Source organism: Aythya ferina, assembly GCF_964211825.1.
Source record: "Aythya ferina genome assembly, chromosome: 2".
In the NCBI taxonomy this organism is placed as follows: Eukaryota; Metazoa; Chordata; class Aves; order Anseriformes; family Anatidae; genus Aythya; species Aythya ferina.
The window spans coordinates 1,390,406-1,406,038 of record NC_140297.1 but is presented as its reverse complement, the minus strand read 5'-3'; the positions used below and the strand labels follow the sequence as shown (position 1 = coordinate 1,406,038).

Here is a 15,633-nt window from a genome sequence, read left to right as displayed (position 1 = left end):
AAACAGAGGATTAAAAAACCAAAATAGAGCTGCTGGGTGAGATCCCCGTACACAACTGTTCCAAAAATAGCCTTTTCTTCCCCAATTTTTCCGGAGGAGGCAGCGACGGGAGCGTCTGTGCGTGTTTTGGGGTGGGTTTGGGGTTTTTTAGCTAAGAAGGCACTGAGGGCTCGGTGGATCCAGGGCTGGGGGCTGATGCTCCCCACTGACGCTCCCCCTGGCTCTCGAGTTTGGCTTTTTTTCTCATTTTTTACAGAAAAATGAACCTCGTAGCCCTGCTGCTGGGGGGTGCAGGGGCTCCCCGTCGTCTCCTGCTTGGGGCTGAGCAGGAGGAGCCCCCAAATTGTGCCCGGTGAGGTGGAAAAGTTGCTGCCCGGGGTGCCCTGGGGCCATGTCCCAGCCACAAAACCCCACAAAAAGCAGCCAAAGCCCCACAAAGCCCCGGGATAAAGGGTGAGGAATGTGTTTTGGGGGGGGCAGGGTGCTGAGCAAAGCGTTTGGGGTCCCAGCGAGCTGTCCCTGCCAGCTCCGGGCTGCTGGAGCCCCCCCCATACTCTGTCCTTCATCCTCCTCTTCCTCTCCCTGCCCGCCTTCATCCCCGGGCTCTGTGCTGCAGCAGAGAGCCTGAATTTGCCCCAAACGAGGAGAATCTCCCCCCAGGATGCCCAGAATTTGGGGTTTTCCCCCCCCGTGAGTAAGGACAGGGACCCTGCTGCCCTCTCCCCTGGTTGTAGGGCCGGGCTGGCTGCCCCAAATCCAGCCCCGTGCCCCCTGCAGCCCCTCTCCTGGGAGATGGGTTAAAAAAAACACAAATTGGGTGTTTGTAAAAAATATGTACAACGTCTCCACTCGGCCCTGCAGCCCTTCCTTGGCTCCCCGTGGGTGCGAAACGCTCTGAGGACAGGGAGGCGAAGGTTTAAATAATTCACATTGTGGTCAACTTCATTGGGAATTTGGGGAGGAGGAGGGGGAGAGCAGTCCGAGGAGGGGACACCATGTGCAAAACTGTAAACCGGGCGGGGGGGGAGAGGGCTGCAGCCAGCTCGGGGCTCTCCCCCGGCCCTACTTTTGGTGCTAAAACCACGGCGGGGTGGGCTGAAGGCCGGGCTCCTGCCCCAAATCCTCATCACGGCACAGCCAGGCCTCGAGAGGAAGTTTTGGGGTCAGTTTTTAGAGCTGTTAATAAGGACGGGAGCCGAATTCCCTCCTGCTCCATCCCCCTAAAAAAAAAAACAAAAAAATCCTCTCCCGGAGCTCAGGAGGAGTCGCGGTCCATGCTGCAGCCCAGGGCCTCGATGTCGTTGCTGATGTGGGAGATCATGCGGTCCCACTCGTCCTCCTCCGAGGGCACCGACTGCTCGTCCGAGCTGCCCGCGGCCCCGTTGCCGTTGGTGGTGGAGTTGGAGGTGGTGCTGAGCGTCCGCCGGTACCTGCCGAAGCTGTCGGTGATGATGCCGCGGCCGTCCTTCACCCCGATGGTCTCCAGGAAGTTCTCGAAGTGTTGGCTGTCCTTTTCGGGAATGAAGGGCCGCAGGCCTGCCCCGGGGAAGGAGAAAACAAGAAGGAAATGGGGTAAATAGGGGGAAAAATGGGAAATAGGAGAAATTTTAGCTGTGTCACCCAGCCCCCGGGCTCGCCGCGGCGGTGTTGGGGCCGCCTCTCCGGCTCGCGGCCCCAAAACGCTGCTGGATGGGGTTGAGGAGAGTTCACGGGGCTGAGTTGGGATTTTGGGAGCTCAGCAGGGCTGGCTGCTGCTTCAGCACCGAAGCACGTTGCTGGGCTTTGAGCTCCGTGACCCTAATCAGCGTGTGATTAACGGAGGGGGGGGCTCAGGACCCTTTAATCTGTCCCCGCACCCCGCTGGGGGCTCACAGCTCAGCGTGGGTAAATCAAGCAGGGCTACGTGTGCCTGACGCCCAAAATGCTTGGAAGGAAACCCCACACACCCAAAAATTTGGGGTTGAGGGGGATGTGGAGCTAGGTGGGGGGGGAGGCTCTTTCTTTGTGCTGTTTCGGGTTATTGAAGCCAAAATTAAGCGGGGAGATGGAGGTGAGGGGACTCCAAGAGCCCCCGAGGCTCTCAGCGCCCTTTTAGGGAGGGGAAATGGAAGGGTCCTGCTCCCTTCCCATATAACTTCTGCGCCCTGGTGCTGCACAGGGCCACGGGGGTGCTGCCAGTCCTTTTGGGGTTATAAATTCACTTCCTGACGGTGCAGATCCCCGAAAAAAACCCTGTGCAGAGCAGAGGGATGAACGCCAAACCTGTCCCGTGCCATAAACAGCTTCAGGGGGCCACCAGCACGCAGAAACCCCACAGGACCCCGAGCATCGCCCCCTGCTCGCCGTCTGGCGCCCGAGGAGCTCACCCCGAGCCCACAAAACAACCAGCAGCAGCCTCGATCAACGTGAAAAAAGGGGAAAAAAGAAGGGGAGCCGCTCACCCAGCAGCAGGAACTTCCTGCTGTCCCCGTAGAGCTGCTTCAGGTTGATGCAGAACTCGTGGATGGAGGCCCCGTTGCGGTACTCGTGCAGCAGCATGGCGAACTGCTGGATCTCCTGGGAGGAGAGCTTCGTCCGTAGCTGAGGAGAGAAGCACGCCAAGAAGGGCAGGGGTTTATTTTTGGAGCGCTCTCGCTCGCTCGGAGGGAGATCAGGGGGATGAAATGATGGGGTCGGGGTGTTGTGATGCGTCCCAGCGCGCTGCCAGGGGAGCAGGGGGTGGAGGAGCTCCCGCAGGGGGACAACGTGAGCCTGAAGCAAGCAGGATTTGCCTGGAAAATGCTGTGAGGAGTTCCCACGCCAGCACAGACTTATTATACATGACAAGGTCACGAATCCAAAGCACCCAGACAGCCCCAAAGCCAAAAGAAAGGAGCTCGGGCACAAAATCGCAGCGCTGCAGGGGGCAAAAGGGACCACAGGAGGGTCCAACCCCACTGCCAAAGCAGGTTTCTTAGAGAAAGAGGGCTGCTGAGGGTGCAAACGTGTTCCTAAAAGCACGCAGACCCCAAAAAGGGAAGGCAATCTGTCCCTACCGTCATCATGTAGTCCTGCAGCAGCTCCGTGGCCGTGGTGCTCAGCTCGCTCTCGCTGACGGTCTTGATGTGGGGAGACTGCTGGGGCAGGAAGGAGGAGGGGGAGCTGTCACCGGCCTCTAAGGCTTCTGGAAAGGAACTGGAACAAGGAGAGATGGTGAGGAAATCCCCCCGAGCCCGAGGAGCTCCGGGTCACCCCGCTCCTGGAGGGGTGCTGCCGGGCAGCAGGACCAACGAGGAGCGCTTCAGATTTGGGATGTGCTGCACACGGAGCTCTAGGGAGGGAGAAATCCCCCTCCACGTGCTTTTGATTTCAGAACATCAGGGAAAAAGGTCCCCCAAAACATCTTATTGTGGGGTTAAATCTTAAACTCTGAGAATTTAAATCTTAAATTATGAGAATTTAAGATTTAAATCTTAAAATCTGAGAATTCAAGATTTAAATCGGTGAATCAGAGAATTTAAGATTTAAGATTTAAATTGGAGAATTTAAGATCAAGCTGGTAGACACCATTTAAATCTTAAATTCTCAGGTTTTAAGATTTAAATTCTCAGAATTTAAGATTTAAATTGGTGAATCGGAGAACTTCAGATTTAAGATTTAAATCGGAGAACTTAAGATTAAGCTGGTAGACACCATTTAAATCTTAAATTCTGAGAATTTACATCTTAAAATCTGAGAATTTAAGATTTAAATCAGTGAATTGGAGAACTGAAGATTTAAGATTTAAATCGGAGAACTTAAGATTAAGCTGGTAGACACCATTTAAATCTTAAATTCTGAGAACTTAAATCTTAAAATCTGAGAATTTAAGATTTAAATGGGTGAATTTAAGATTTAAATGGGAGAATTTGAGATTAAGCTGGTAGACACCATTTAAATCTTATTTTCTGAGAACTTAAATCTTAAATTCTCCGCTTCACCGATTTAAAATCTTAAATTCTCCGATTTTAAGCTTTAAACGGTGTCCACCAGCTCGAAGCCAGGGCTTTGTGTGCCAGGTTTTTTCAGCCCCCAGCTGCTGTTGCTGCTTTTTGGAGGTCAGCTGGGTGCCTACGTGACCTTGGGCCAGCAGCACGGAACAAAACGCCCAAGGTTGCTGATTTGGCAGCCCCGCGCCGCGCCCAGACACTGCTGATGCTGGGAAACCTTCCAGCCGGGCTCAGCAGACAGCAATTTTGCTGGGGGGAGGCTTAAAGCTGGCAGCGAGGCTGCCTGAGCCAGGATTTCTTCCTCTCCGGGGCTGTGGCATCGTGCTGCGCCTGCCCTCGACTTACACGGTGCTCGCTTCTGTCTCGTAGGGTTCCTTCACGTCCACTTTTGTAGAAGAGTCATCTGCAAGGGAGGTGGTGGAGAGGTGAAATTCGGGAGGCAGGAGCTTGGTGGCTCAGATTTTGGGGCTGAGGGGGCAGAGGGCTGGGCACGGAGCCCCAGGGGAGGTGCAAAAAAACTCCCCGGGGAGGATGCGGAGCTCGGTTTGCTGCCTCCATCCCCCAGGAACAGAGAAGGGCGAGGGGGAAGGACGCAGAGGCTGATTTTTTTTTTGGCTCCCCGCAGCCCGGGAGCATCTCCAGGCAGGTGCTGTTCCAGTTAAAGAAAAAAGGGGCTTGTTCTCAGCACGGAGAAGCCCCTGAAGGAGGGGAAACGCGGAGCTGGTGCTGTTTGGAGGGCGGGGAGGCAGAGGGGGGGAGGCTGAGGCTGGAAAGGGATCCCAAAAACGAGCACTCACCGCTGTGCAGGGACAGGTGGCGCGTCGGCGTGGACGCCCCATCGAATATTGCCCGGTCCAAGAAGTCGATGGTGGACTCGGTGTAAACAATCTGGAAGACTTGGCTGAGCAGGGAGCACAGCTCCTCCGCCGTCACCTGGGGAGGGAGAGGGGTGGGAAAGGGGAGGCGTGTGGGGCAGCAGCCCCTTTATCTCGGCTCCCTGCCAGGGCTGCGTGGGCAGGGGGATGTTTATAGGGCTGCTGTCTGCCCCTGAAGGGATGGGAAGCTGCTTTTCGGGGCTGTGGGACGCTGCCTGCCTTCAGGTGAGAAATTTGGAGCTTCAGGGCAGCTCTGTCAGCTCTCCCTGCTCCTCTGGCCCAAGGGGATGGTGAGAAATGAGCTGTGTGGCATCTCAGCACCCTGCCCTAACGCCAGGCGAGCAGCTCCCAGCTCCTAAATCCCACTCCCAGCTCCTAAATCCCACTCCCAGCTCCTAAATCCCACTCCCAGCTCCTAAATCCCACTCCCAGCTCCTAAATCCCACTCTCAGCTCCTAAATCCCACCCCCAGCTCCTAAATCCCACCCCCAGCCCTGCCCTGTCTCTTCCCCTCCCTCATTTCAGCCCCTCGGGACTGCAGCTCCGTGCCCTCCATCCCAAATTAGCGCGAGCACCCCGGGGAGCAGCACCTCTTCCCCCCCCCAGTGCAATTTGAGGCTGATTCTGGACTCGTGGCTGATGTTTTTGGAGCCTTACTTTGTTCTCCGTGGCCAGCACCACCAAGCAGCAAGCCTCCACGGGCACCACGCCGCTCTCCGACAGCGAGCCCGACGTCAGCGCCTTGGAGCTCTCGGCGCAGAGGCTCTGGCTGGGGGAGATCCCGGGGTCCTGAGCTGAGAGAGAGACACAAGGAGATGTCACAAGCAGATTTCTGACACCTCCATCGATTTCTGCCTGCATTCCCAGGGCTCAGACAGCCTCAGGAAGCTAGCAGCAGAATCAGAGCCCCATAATCTGGCTGTTTGTTCCTTCCCCAGCCCTTCCTCTGCCGTGGCAGGGTTTGTAATCCACTAAATCGTCGCTGTTCCAGCCCCGAAGGAGCTCAACCCCAATTCTGTCGGGGCCGGGGGAGGAATTTCTGGGCACGAGATGAGTTTTTGCACCCCCACAACCCCCCAAAAACGTGGCCCGGATCCAGCATCCTCCACCTCACCCGGCGTGCTTGCATTTTGTGAGCCCCACCGCCCGCGGGGGCAGGATCCCAGCCCTTCCTCAGCCCCAAGAAGGAGAAAAAAGGAGGGACTGGAACAGCTCGGGGGCACCCACACCCCCAAAACACCATTTATTGCCTCAAAACACCCCTTTGCTGGCATTTATGGCCGCCGAGCTTTTAGGGTCGGTGGCAGCAAGGCTTCTTTTTGCCCCGCTGGCCCCAAAACACCCCCTTTGCTGGCATTTATGGCTGCCGAGCTTTTAGGGTTTTTAGCTTTTTGCCCCGCTGGCCCCCCCCCCCTACCCGTTTTCAGCACGACCAAGTGAGCGGAGTCGTCGCGGATGTAGGAGACGGCGGCGATGTCGTGGATGGGGACCCTGAGGATGAGATCCTCGCCGTCCCGCCACACCAGCTTGATGTTGTAGGCCGACAGGCTGATCACGGCGTCGTGCTCGGGGCTCAGCTGCCCCGGGAGCTGGTGAGCTCGCTGCAAGGAGCGAGGGGAGCTGTTAAAAAACTGAATCCGTCCTCCCCCGGTAGCAGGGCGGGGGGAGGATGATGCTCAGGGTGGGATTCTGGCCCTAAACCCCCCCCCGAGCCTTTTTTGTGAGGGTTTGAGAGGTTTTTTTGGCGGCTCACCTTGGCGTTATCGATCAGGTGCAGGATCTCGGTGCGGCTGGAGGGATTCAGGTAGCCCGGGATGGACGTCAGCTGGCCTAAATACTGGGAAAGAAGCAGAAAGGGGGGGTTAGCGTGACCCCAAAACACTCAGCGGGCCCCCAGAAGCCTTCTTTGAGCTGCCAGACAGCACCCGAGCGCGAAAACCCACTCGTTTTTAGGTAAACCTCGCGTTTTAGGGCTATCAGGGCCTCAAAACTGCAGAGGGAGGTAACTCGGCGAGGCAGAGCCACGAGAGGGGGGGGAAAAAGAAAGCGAAAGAGCCGCCGGCTGCCTGTGGGGGGGCCCCGGGAGGGTTTGGGGGAAGAGGGGGAGAGGTTCCCCCGAAATTACCTTCACCTCCTTCTCGATGTAGTCGTTCAGGAGGATGTCCGGCTCGACGCGGTCGGGCAGGGACACCAGGACGGTGTGGAGGGGCCGTCGCTCCGTCACCTTCTCCTGGGCTTTCTTGTCTCGGCCCTTCTCGCCCTTCAGGAAGACTCGCTTGAAAGGGGACACGATCCCGGGCTGCAGGGAGGGGGAAAAAAGAGAGGGCAGGGAGTGAGGGAGGGCTGGGAAACAAAATTTGGGGAGCCCAGCGTGGGCTGATAGGGTCAGGAGTCAGAGCTACGAGTCCAAAGGCGTCGTTTTCCCACACAGAGGCGTTGTTTTCCCCTTGTTGCCTGCACAGGGAAGGATTTCTGCCTCGGATCTAACCCAAACCCACCCGTTTTTACCTTAAAACCGTCCCCCTGCGGCCTATCCCTCCGCCCCCTGCCCCTCTCCTCACGCACAAGGGGTGAGGCAGGGCCGGTGAGGCAAAAAAACCCAAACTAAGAGCAGGGAACGGCACCCAGGGGCTTCACCGAGCTGCTTTTTGGGGATTTCAACGAGGAGGAGACCGAAATAACCCCAAAATATCGCTTATGGGACGGGGAAGTGGTCGGGAAGAGCCCCTGCGAGCAGCAAATCCCAGCTCTCCCCGCCCGTACCCGCTGCCACAAGGACATCGGGGACAGCCCGGCCCCAAAACGTGACGTGGGAAGAGCCCAAAGGGCTCCAAAAAACCCCAACGCGAGGGCAGCCGGCCCCAAAACGCTTCCCCAAATCTCGTTTTCGGGGCCGGTTTTGGAGAAATGACGTGGGAAAAGCGGGCCAGCCCGGCCGGTTCCGCTTTCTGTGCCAAAATTGCGCCGATCTGCCCCAAAATCTGAGCGAACCCCAAATAAATCCCCTCGGGGACAGGGCTGGGGACGCTCCCGGAGAATCGGGGTCTCCTCCAAGCGGGGCTCGGCCCCGATTTTGCTCCTGGGGGAGCCCAAATTTAGGGTGGCGGCGTTTTTGGGGTCGATGGCGGCCCGCACCTACCTCGCTCTCCATCGAGCGCCCCCAAAAAAAGCGAGGAGGGGATCCCAAAACCTCGGGGGGAGCCGTCCCCGGTTGCTGGAGGCTGGCAGATCGCGGCCCGGAAGCGCGCCAACCGCAGCTTCCTCCTGCGAGCGGCGAAAATGCCGAAAACAGGCGGTTCTCACCAAAAAAAAAAGGGCTTTTGGGGAAGGAGGAGGGTCCGAGGGGGGGCAGCCCCGTTTGGGGTCGGGCTGGCGGCCCATGGGATTTCTTATTGCACGGTCTCAGCCCCAGGAAGCAGAGGGTGAGGCCTGTAGGGTGATAATCCCAAAGCCGAGCGGGTTTGGAGCAGTTTCTCCTCCAAATTTCAGCCGTTTTGGTAAAAATTGGGTGCTCTGGCTTCATTTGGGCTGTGGGGATTTTTTTTTTTTTAGGGCTTGGTGTTTGAGCAGCCGGCTGGGTGCTTGGAAATAGGGGCGGGAGGAGGCCGCCCCCAAAAGCAGCCCCCAGTGAGGTGCTTTGCCCAGCTCCGTGCAGCAAAATGGGTTCAGAAAAGGCTTTTTTGGGTGTCCCTAGAGGGCAGCCCCCACCTGCGGATGCCTTCAGGATTCAGAAGCCGCGGGGAAGGTCCCAAAAGAGGCAGATACAGGATCAGGGGGTAAAGGGCTGCTGTAAGGGGCATGGGGGTGCCTCCAGCAGGGCAGGAGCTGGCCCCAAACACAAAATTTGGGGCTGTTTCCACCCGGGGCCCCTCCTGGATGTTTGAATCCACCCCAAAATTATGGGTAATTAACGGGATAACGAGGTGGGGGGTGAATTACAGGGGCGGCGGGCAGGGAGGGGGCTCAGCCCCTACAGAGGGGGCAGCAAGCAGCCAACAGCTGATTTAACGACCCTACAGACAGCTTTACCGACCCTACAGCCAGTTTTATTGACCCTACAGGTGATTTAGCAACCCTACAGCCGGTTTTATGGACCCTAGAGCCGGTTTTACTGACCCTACAGCTGGCTTTACTGACCCTACAGCCGGTTTTACCAACCCTACAGCCAGTTTTACTGACCCTACAGTTGTTTTTACCAACCCTACAGCAGGTTTTACCAACCCTACAGCTGGCTTTGCGGACCCTACAGCTTATTTACCGACCCTACAGCTGATTTAACCAACCCTACAGCTGGTTTTATGGACCCTACAGCCGGTTTCACCAACCCTACAGTTGGCTTTACAGACCCTACAGAGTTTTATTGACCCTACAGCTGGCTTTACTGATCCTACAGCTAGCTTTACAGACCCTACAGCTGGTTTATTGACCCTACAGACAGCTTTACCAACCCTACAGTTGTTTTTACTGACCCTACAGCTGGTTTCACCAACCATATAGCTGGTTTTACCAACCCTACAACTGACTCTACAGACCCTAAACCTGATTTACCAACCCTACAGCTGGCTTTACAGACCCCACAGCTGGTTTTACCAACCCTACAGCCAGTTTTATGGACCCTACAGCCAGTTTCACCAACCCTACAGCTGGCTTTACAGACCCTACCACTGATTTACCAACCCTACAGCTGGTTTGACCAACCCTACAGCCAGTTTCATTGACCCTACAGCTGGTTTACCGACCCTAAAATCGATTTTACTGACCCTGCAGCTGGCTTTACCAACCCTACAGCTGGTTTTACTGACCCTACAGCCGGCCTTACAGACCCCACAGCTGATTTACCAACCCTACAGCTAGTTTAATTGACCCTACAGCCTGTTTCATTGACCCTACAGCTGGTTTTACCGATCCTACAGCTGATTTACCAACCCTACAGCTAGTTTTATGGACCCTACAGCTGATTTCACCGACCCCTACAGCTGGTTTTATGACCCTACAGCTGGTTTTACCGACCCTACAGCTGATTTACCAACTCTACACCTGATTTTACCGCCCCTACAGCAGGTTTTATGGACCCTACAGCCCGTTCCCTGCTCGGCCCTGCACATGCCAGGGTTCCTGGGCTGATTTTTGGCGTGTGGCCGCTGGAGCGGGTGCAGACACAGAGCTGTGGGACCAGCTGGAGGTGCACAGGGGTCTCTGCAGCCCACCCTGGTGCCACCAGGACCCTTCTTGGGGACCTTTATCCCTCCCCACCCCACTGAAAGTCACCCATCCCCACACCTGGGCCACCCCATGCCCATAATTCTGTTAATTTTGGCAATTTACTGGGTGCTCCAAGCATCCCTCTGGCTTTGGGGGATTCGATAAAGGGATGAACCGGCACCGCGGGGACTCGGGGGTCTCAACATCGGGTTTTGGGGGCGCCCAGCTTGGCTCTCACCCTTTAGGGCCAGGTCAAAATAACTTTGTGCTTCGGCGGGGCACGAGAGGAAGGGTTTTGTCCTGCAGGGTTTTGTCCTGTAGGGTTTTATTCCAAAGGGTTTTTGTTCTGGGTCGCTCCTCGCCCCACCCTGCTGGCTGCTCTCCAGCACCCTGAGTCATCCATCCCCTCCGACCCCCCCCCCCCCACCAGCTTTGGGATCTCCTTTGGGGCCAAATCACCCCAAATCCCCCCAGGGAATCCTCTCGGGGCGATCCCAGCTGCTGCAGGGCGCAGAGCAGCAGATTATTCAATTTAGGTAATTTAGGGACGATTTCCTGGAGAAAAGGGGGCCAGCACCCACGTCGGTCTTCAAGGAAACGAGAGAAAAAGCCCAAAAAGTGTCAAAAACCCCCGAGAGAGCGAGGCGAGGCGCCGGGCTGCGGGATTTTCCTTCGAGGCAAGAGGAAAGGAATTTTTTCCCCGGCTATTTTTAGCCAAGCCTCGTTCCTCCTCCGGCCCCGCTCCTCCTCCTGCCTCCCAGGAGCCCGGCAAGGCCGAGCTGGAGCTGCCCCAGGGAGGCAGAGGAGCCCTCTCCGACCCAATTTGCTTCCTCCTTGTAGGGTTGGGGGCTCCACGGGTCGCTGTGACCCCTATTTTTTTTGGGGGGGAGCTCGCTGCTGGGTAAAAAGCCATCAAGTCGGAGAGTTTTGGGTCCAGACGCTGAGGAAAGCACCCAAAAAGCTTTTTTTTAAGCCTTAAACCCGAGGGTGCAGCTCCCTGGCACCTCCCACCGCCTGGGGATCCATCTCTTGAGGGTTTTGGGGGGTGATTTCCCTTCTTTGCACCCCGGGAGGGGAGGTGGAAACGGGCAGACCCAAAACCGAGCGGTTTGGGGCTGTTTTGGGGCTGTTTTCACACCTCCTGAGTCCCTCAGGGTGTTATATTCGGGCTGGGGGCTCTCCTCGTGTCCCCAACGCTGCTTTGTCACCCTCCAGAGGCTTCCAGGCTGGCCGTGCCCCCAGGGGATGCTCAGCACACGCTCCTGCAGCTCCCATCCCTCGTTCAGGTGGCCCCAAAGCAGGATTTTCCTCCCAATCCGGCCCCAAAGCAGGATTTTCCTCCTCCCAGCCCTGCCCCAGAGCGGGATTTTCCTCCCAGCCCCACAAATAAGGCTGAAGGAACTCCCCTGCCCCGTCCCAGCCCCTAATCCTGCGGCTCACCCACACCTCAAGGGGATTTTTCCCTGGGGAAGAGCTTCCCTCCAAGCCCCCAGGGCTGGGAACCTCTGTCCCGACAGCCAAACGAGCTCCTGGACGGCGTTTCCAAGCTCAAAAACACCGCAGGGGGGTGGCGAAGAGCTGGTTCGGCACCACCACGAGGGAAAACGGGCAGAAAACGGGCAGAAAACTGGCAGGGAACTGGTCCCAGTCGGACCTGCAGCCCCACAGGACACCAGGGAGCGTGGCTTTGGGGAGCAGGATGCGAGGAGTGATGGGGTTTTGATGGAGGATCAGAGGTTGGCGGGGAGAGGAGAGCTTCTGCACGAGGTGTGAGTGCTCCCCACACGCTGCCAACCCCACAGGGCCCTCCTGAGGTGTGCTCGGAGCTCAGGATCCAGGTTTGGGGTCCTGGGAAGAGCATGGGGCCAAACCTTCCTACCTGGGGTGTGCTACAGGGCCCCACAGAGCTGCCAGGTCGGTCAGTGCTGGCTGGACTCGATGGGAGAGGGGCTACCGGGGGCTCGGTGGCCACCACTGAGGTGTTGGTGGCCACAGGGCTCGGCCAGGAGCCCTGCTGCTGTCCCCATAGCCAGGGCAGGGCTTGGAGGCTGGCACCCAGGGGGGCTCTGCGCGGCGAGCAGCTGCCCCAAGTTGGATCTCGTGGTGAAATGAGGTGTAAAATGGTGAAAATAGGCAAAAAAAAAGGGTAAAAGGTGAGCAAAGCAATGGGAAAAAAAGGACAAGATGGGGGGAGAGAAGGGAAATGGGGGGAGGGGGGAAGGGGGTAAGGAGAGGGGGGAAAGGGGAGGCAATGAGAGGGGAAAAAGGGAAGAATGGAGGAAAAAAGGGGGAAAAGAGGTAAAAAGGGGGGGGAAGAGAGGGAAAATTGGGGGAAGAAGGGAAAAGCAGGGGGGAAACGGGGAAAAATGGGGCAAAAGGGGGGGGAAAGATGGAGAAAACGGGGAAAAGCAGGGGGAAAATAGGTAAAAAGGGGGGAAAATCGAGGGAAAATTGGGGGAAGAAGAGAAAAGCGGGGGGAAAACGGGGGAAAATGGGGTGAAAAGGGGTAAAAGAGGGGAAAAACGGGGGGAAAAGGGGAAAAAGAGGGGGAAAACGGGGGAAATCGGGGGAAAAGGGGGGGAAATCGGGGGGAAAAGGGGGGAAAACGGGGAAAAGGAAGGGAAATCTGGGGAAAGGGGGGGAAAAACGGGGGAATAGATGGGGAAAAGGGGGCAAAACGGGGGAAAAGGCAGGGAAAAGGCGTCCCCGAGGCCCCGCGGCAGCAGCAGCCCCGCTCCCCGCCCCCCCCTCAGCCCCCCCCCCGGGGCCAGGCCGTGAGGCGCCGCTTGGGGCCTGGCCCCGGGGCCGCGCTCACCTTGCGGCCCTTCCTGCCCTCCTCCTCCATAGCGGCTGCGGAGGCGGCCCCGGCCCCCCCCGGGGCATCCCCGGCGTGGTGGAAAGGGGGAGAAGAAGCGGCGGGGGCCGGGCCCGGCTCGGGGAGCTCCCGGTTGAGCCCCGGGGCCCCGCGGCCGCCTCAGCGCCCCCGGCCCCGCTTCCAGCCCGCCGCCATCTTGGGCGGCGCCTTCCCGGCCTGCCCCGCGCGGCGGCGGCGGCGCCTGGAGGACTGACGTCAGTCCTCCAGCTCCGGCGGGAAGCGCGGCCACGCCCCCTTCATTTGCATAACCACGCCTGCTTATGGTGAGGCCACGCCCTCTCTCTGCCTCAGCTGCGGCGTGGTGACGTCACGCGCCGCAGCGCTCCCGCAGTCATGGCGGCCGCGGGGGGAGGCCGGGGCCGCCGCCATCGTTCTCCATCCGCCTCCATCCGCCTCCATCCGCCGCCATCCGCCGCCGGAGCCGCCTGTGATGGCCGCGGGAGGGGTGAGGGAGCCGCGCGGTGCCGCGATTCGCCCCGGATGGCTTTCGGTTATGGCGGCCGGGCCGGGATGCGGAGCTGCGGCCTGCTCCCCGCTGTGAGGCCTCGCCCTCCCTCATCCCCGCAAGCCGTCCAGCATGGCGGGGCCTGCCGTGGTCCCGGCCGTTCCTGCAGCGCTTGCCAGAGCAGCCGCGGGGTGGTTTGAGGCCTCCCCTTGTGCCCCCCTGGGGGAGGCTATAGAAATCCCAAACACGGGCCCGGCCCCTATGGGGGTGTGAGGGGCCTGAGGGGCTCCAGGCAGCTGGGGAGGGGGTCCCCGTTCCCACTGGGGTCTTCAGAGCCACCCCCTTCCCGTCCCTTCCCTCTCCTAACGCCCCGCTGCTTCTTTTTAGGGCCGAGCCTCCCCTCTGATGGCTAAGGAAGACGCCTGAAGCTGCACGGATCCCGCAGGTGAGTTAGCGGGGCCGCCCTGACGGCCCTTTAACCGGTGTCAGAGGGTTCGGAAGAGGCTTACTTTGAGTTTTTAACCGCCTCGTGGTGGTTTTGGGGCCGCCAAACGCGTCCCTGAAGGAAAACCACAACCGTGGGGCTGGTTAATGCCCCAGCAGGTAACAGGGAGGCTTAGTGGGTGCTGTAGGATTTGAGGCCCTGCACCCCATAAGGGTTCTCCTCACCCTGTTGGGTTTTCCCTCACGCTCTGCCTGCCCCTCGTGGTGGTGAGGCACCAAGCTGCGGTCCTCCGAGCACATCCCCTTGCCCCCACAGCACCCGCCAGGCTCCGGCGAGCCGCGGTCTCCGCAAGCCTTCCAGCGTGGTGGGGCCTGAGGTGGCCCCGACCATTCCTGCAGCGCTTGCCAGAGCAACCCCAGGAGCTCCGGGGCCTCCCCCTGCACCCCTGGGGGAGGCCGTGGGGGTCTTGGACACACCCGGGTGGCGCTCACCCTGCCTGCGGTGCCTGCTGGGGCTTTTTTAACCACTCTTGACTCTTTTTGCAGGGTTTAAATCCCGATTTTGGACCACGATGGGCTGAGGGGAGAGAGGAGCGGTGGCTCCAGCCCTGTGAGGCTCCTCCCGTGGCGGGGTCGCAGCCGTGAAGCCGCCCGCCGAGGCGTGGGCAGGGATCTGAGCCCCCCCGTGATGCTCTGCCTGGATCCCACAGAGGTAAGGTGAAGCCTTGGGGGGCCCCTCACTGGAAACTGGAGTCACCCTGGATAAAAAAAAAAAAACATTTGACCGAGCTTGGTTTGTTTTTCTGATTAACAAAACTCTGTGTTTAATTCCAGGAGAAATTCCCCAGCCCGCGTTGGCACCCAGACACCTCGAGGAGCTGCCCGATGCCACGGGGTGCTCGCGTCCTGATCGCTGCCCTCCGGGAGGGACGGGGTTTGGGCCGGGATCCCCCGCCCCCAAAACAAAATCTGCCGCTCTCCGTCGAGCCCGGCGTCGAGTGTGAGGAGGGGTGAGCGCTGTAGCGACGTTTTGGGGTAAAACCTCTCCTGTTTAGTGCTGTATCAGACCAATAAACACGATTTCCTCACGTTCCTGGTGTCTCTTTGTGGTCCTGGGGCCGCCCGTGCAGCTTTGCTGCGTTTCCTGGGATTTTGGGGAGCCAGCCTCATGAACGGGTGTTGAATTTGGGACATGGAACGGCCCCAAAACCCCACCCCACACCCTCCTGGTGCACCGGAGGCACCGACCAGCGCCCGTGGGCGTGGGGCCGGATGCGGGCAGGCACCGGAACGGGCGTAGTGGATGTAGTGCATGCAGTGTGTGTAGTGCGCGCAGTGGATGTAGTGCGCGCAGTGGATGTAGTGCATGCAGTGTGTGTAGTGCATGCAGTGTGTGTAGTGCATGCAGTGGATGTAGTGCGTGCAGTGTGTGTAGTGCACGCAGTGGATGTAGTGCACGCAGTGGATGTAGTGCACGCAGTGGATGTAGTGCACGCAGTGGATGTAGTGCACGCAGTGCGTGCAGCAGGTGCAGTGCATGCAGTGGATGCAGCAGCGCTACCTCCGGAGGGAAGTGACGCCGCGTGACCGCAGCTGGGGACACCGCGGTGGTCCCGATGGATAAAATCAGGGGGCTCACAGCCCTATGGCGCCCACCCCGCGCCCCCCACCCACCCAAACCCAGCGCCCACCTTTTCCCTTTGAGGATGGGTGCTGCAGGGGGCGACCCGAGCACCCCAGGGCGTGGCGCCGAGCCCAAATCCCCACCCCGTGGCCCCCGCTGTCCCCATCCCACCCGTGGGAGGTGGGAGGTGACGGGGCCGG

At 59.0% G+C, this 15,633-nt stretch overlaps 1 protein-coding gene and 1 long non-coding RNA gene across 3 annotated transcripts; one reads left to right on the top strand and one right to left on the bottom strand.

The window, feature by feature from the left end:
* Positions 1 to 915: 915 nt before the first annotated feature.
* On the bottom strand, positions 916 to 13,049 carry CCM2 (CCM2 scaffold protein). Of its 2 annotated transcripts, none has more exons than XM_084507884.1 (10): positions 12,861 to 13,049; positions 6,969 to 7,142; positions 6,597 to 6,680; positions 6,261 to 6,444; positions 5,501 to 5,637; positions 4,766 to 4,901; positions 4,314 to 4,371; positions 3,036 to 3,174; positions 2,442 to 2,580; positions 916 to 1,536 (listed from the first exon to the last, which is right to left on the bottom strand). In XM_084507884.1, exons 1-10 carry the CDS (start codon positions 12,888 to 12,890, stop codon positions 1,256 to 1,258), a joined length of 1,362 nt encoding a protein of 453 aa, XP_084364010.1. In that variant the 5' UTR covers positions 12,891 to 13,049; the 3' UTR covers positions 916 to 1,255. The 2 variants fall into 2 exon arrangements, with proteins under 2 accessions (XP_084364010.1, XP_084364009.1); XM_084507883.1 differs by lacking the exon at positions 12,861 to 13,049 and adding an exon at positions 7,983 to 8,103.
* Positions 13,050 to 13,185: 136 nt separating this feature from the next.
* Positions 13,186 to 14,898, top strand: LOC311432392. The gene is made up of 4 exons (XR_014690036.1): positions 13,186 to 13,365; positions 13,753 to 13,810; positions 14,356 to 14,521; positions 14,644 to 14,898. It is a non-coding gene; the product is annotated as an uncharacterized lncRNA (long non-coding RNA).
* The last annotated feature ends 735 nt before the right edge of the window (positions 14,899 to 15,633 follow it).

Coding starts and splice junctions, on each gene's coding strand:
- CCM2 (XM_084507884.1), bottom strand. CDS start 12,890: ATGGAGGAGGAGGGCAGGAAGGGCCGCAAG. Junction 6,445..6,596: donor ACCTGATCGATAACGCCAAG/GTGAGCCGCCAA, acceptor CGCTCCTTGCAG/CGAGCTCACCAGCTCCCGGG. Junction 3,175..4,313: donor GAGACAGAAGCGAGCACCGT/GTAAGTCGAGGG, acceptor TCCTTGTTCCAG/TTCCTTTCCAGAAGCCTTAG.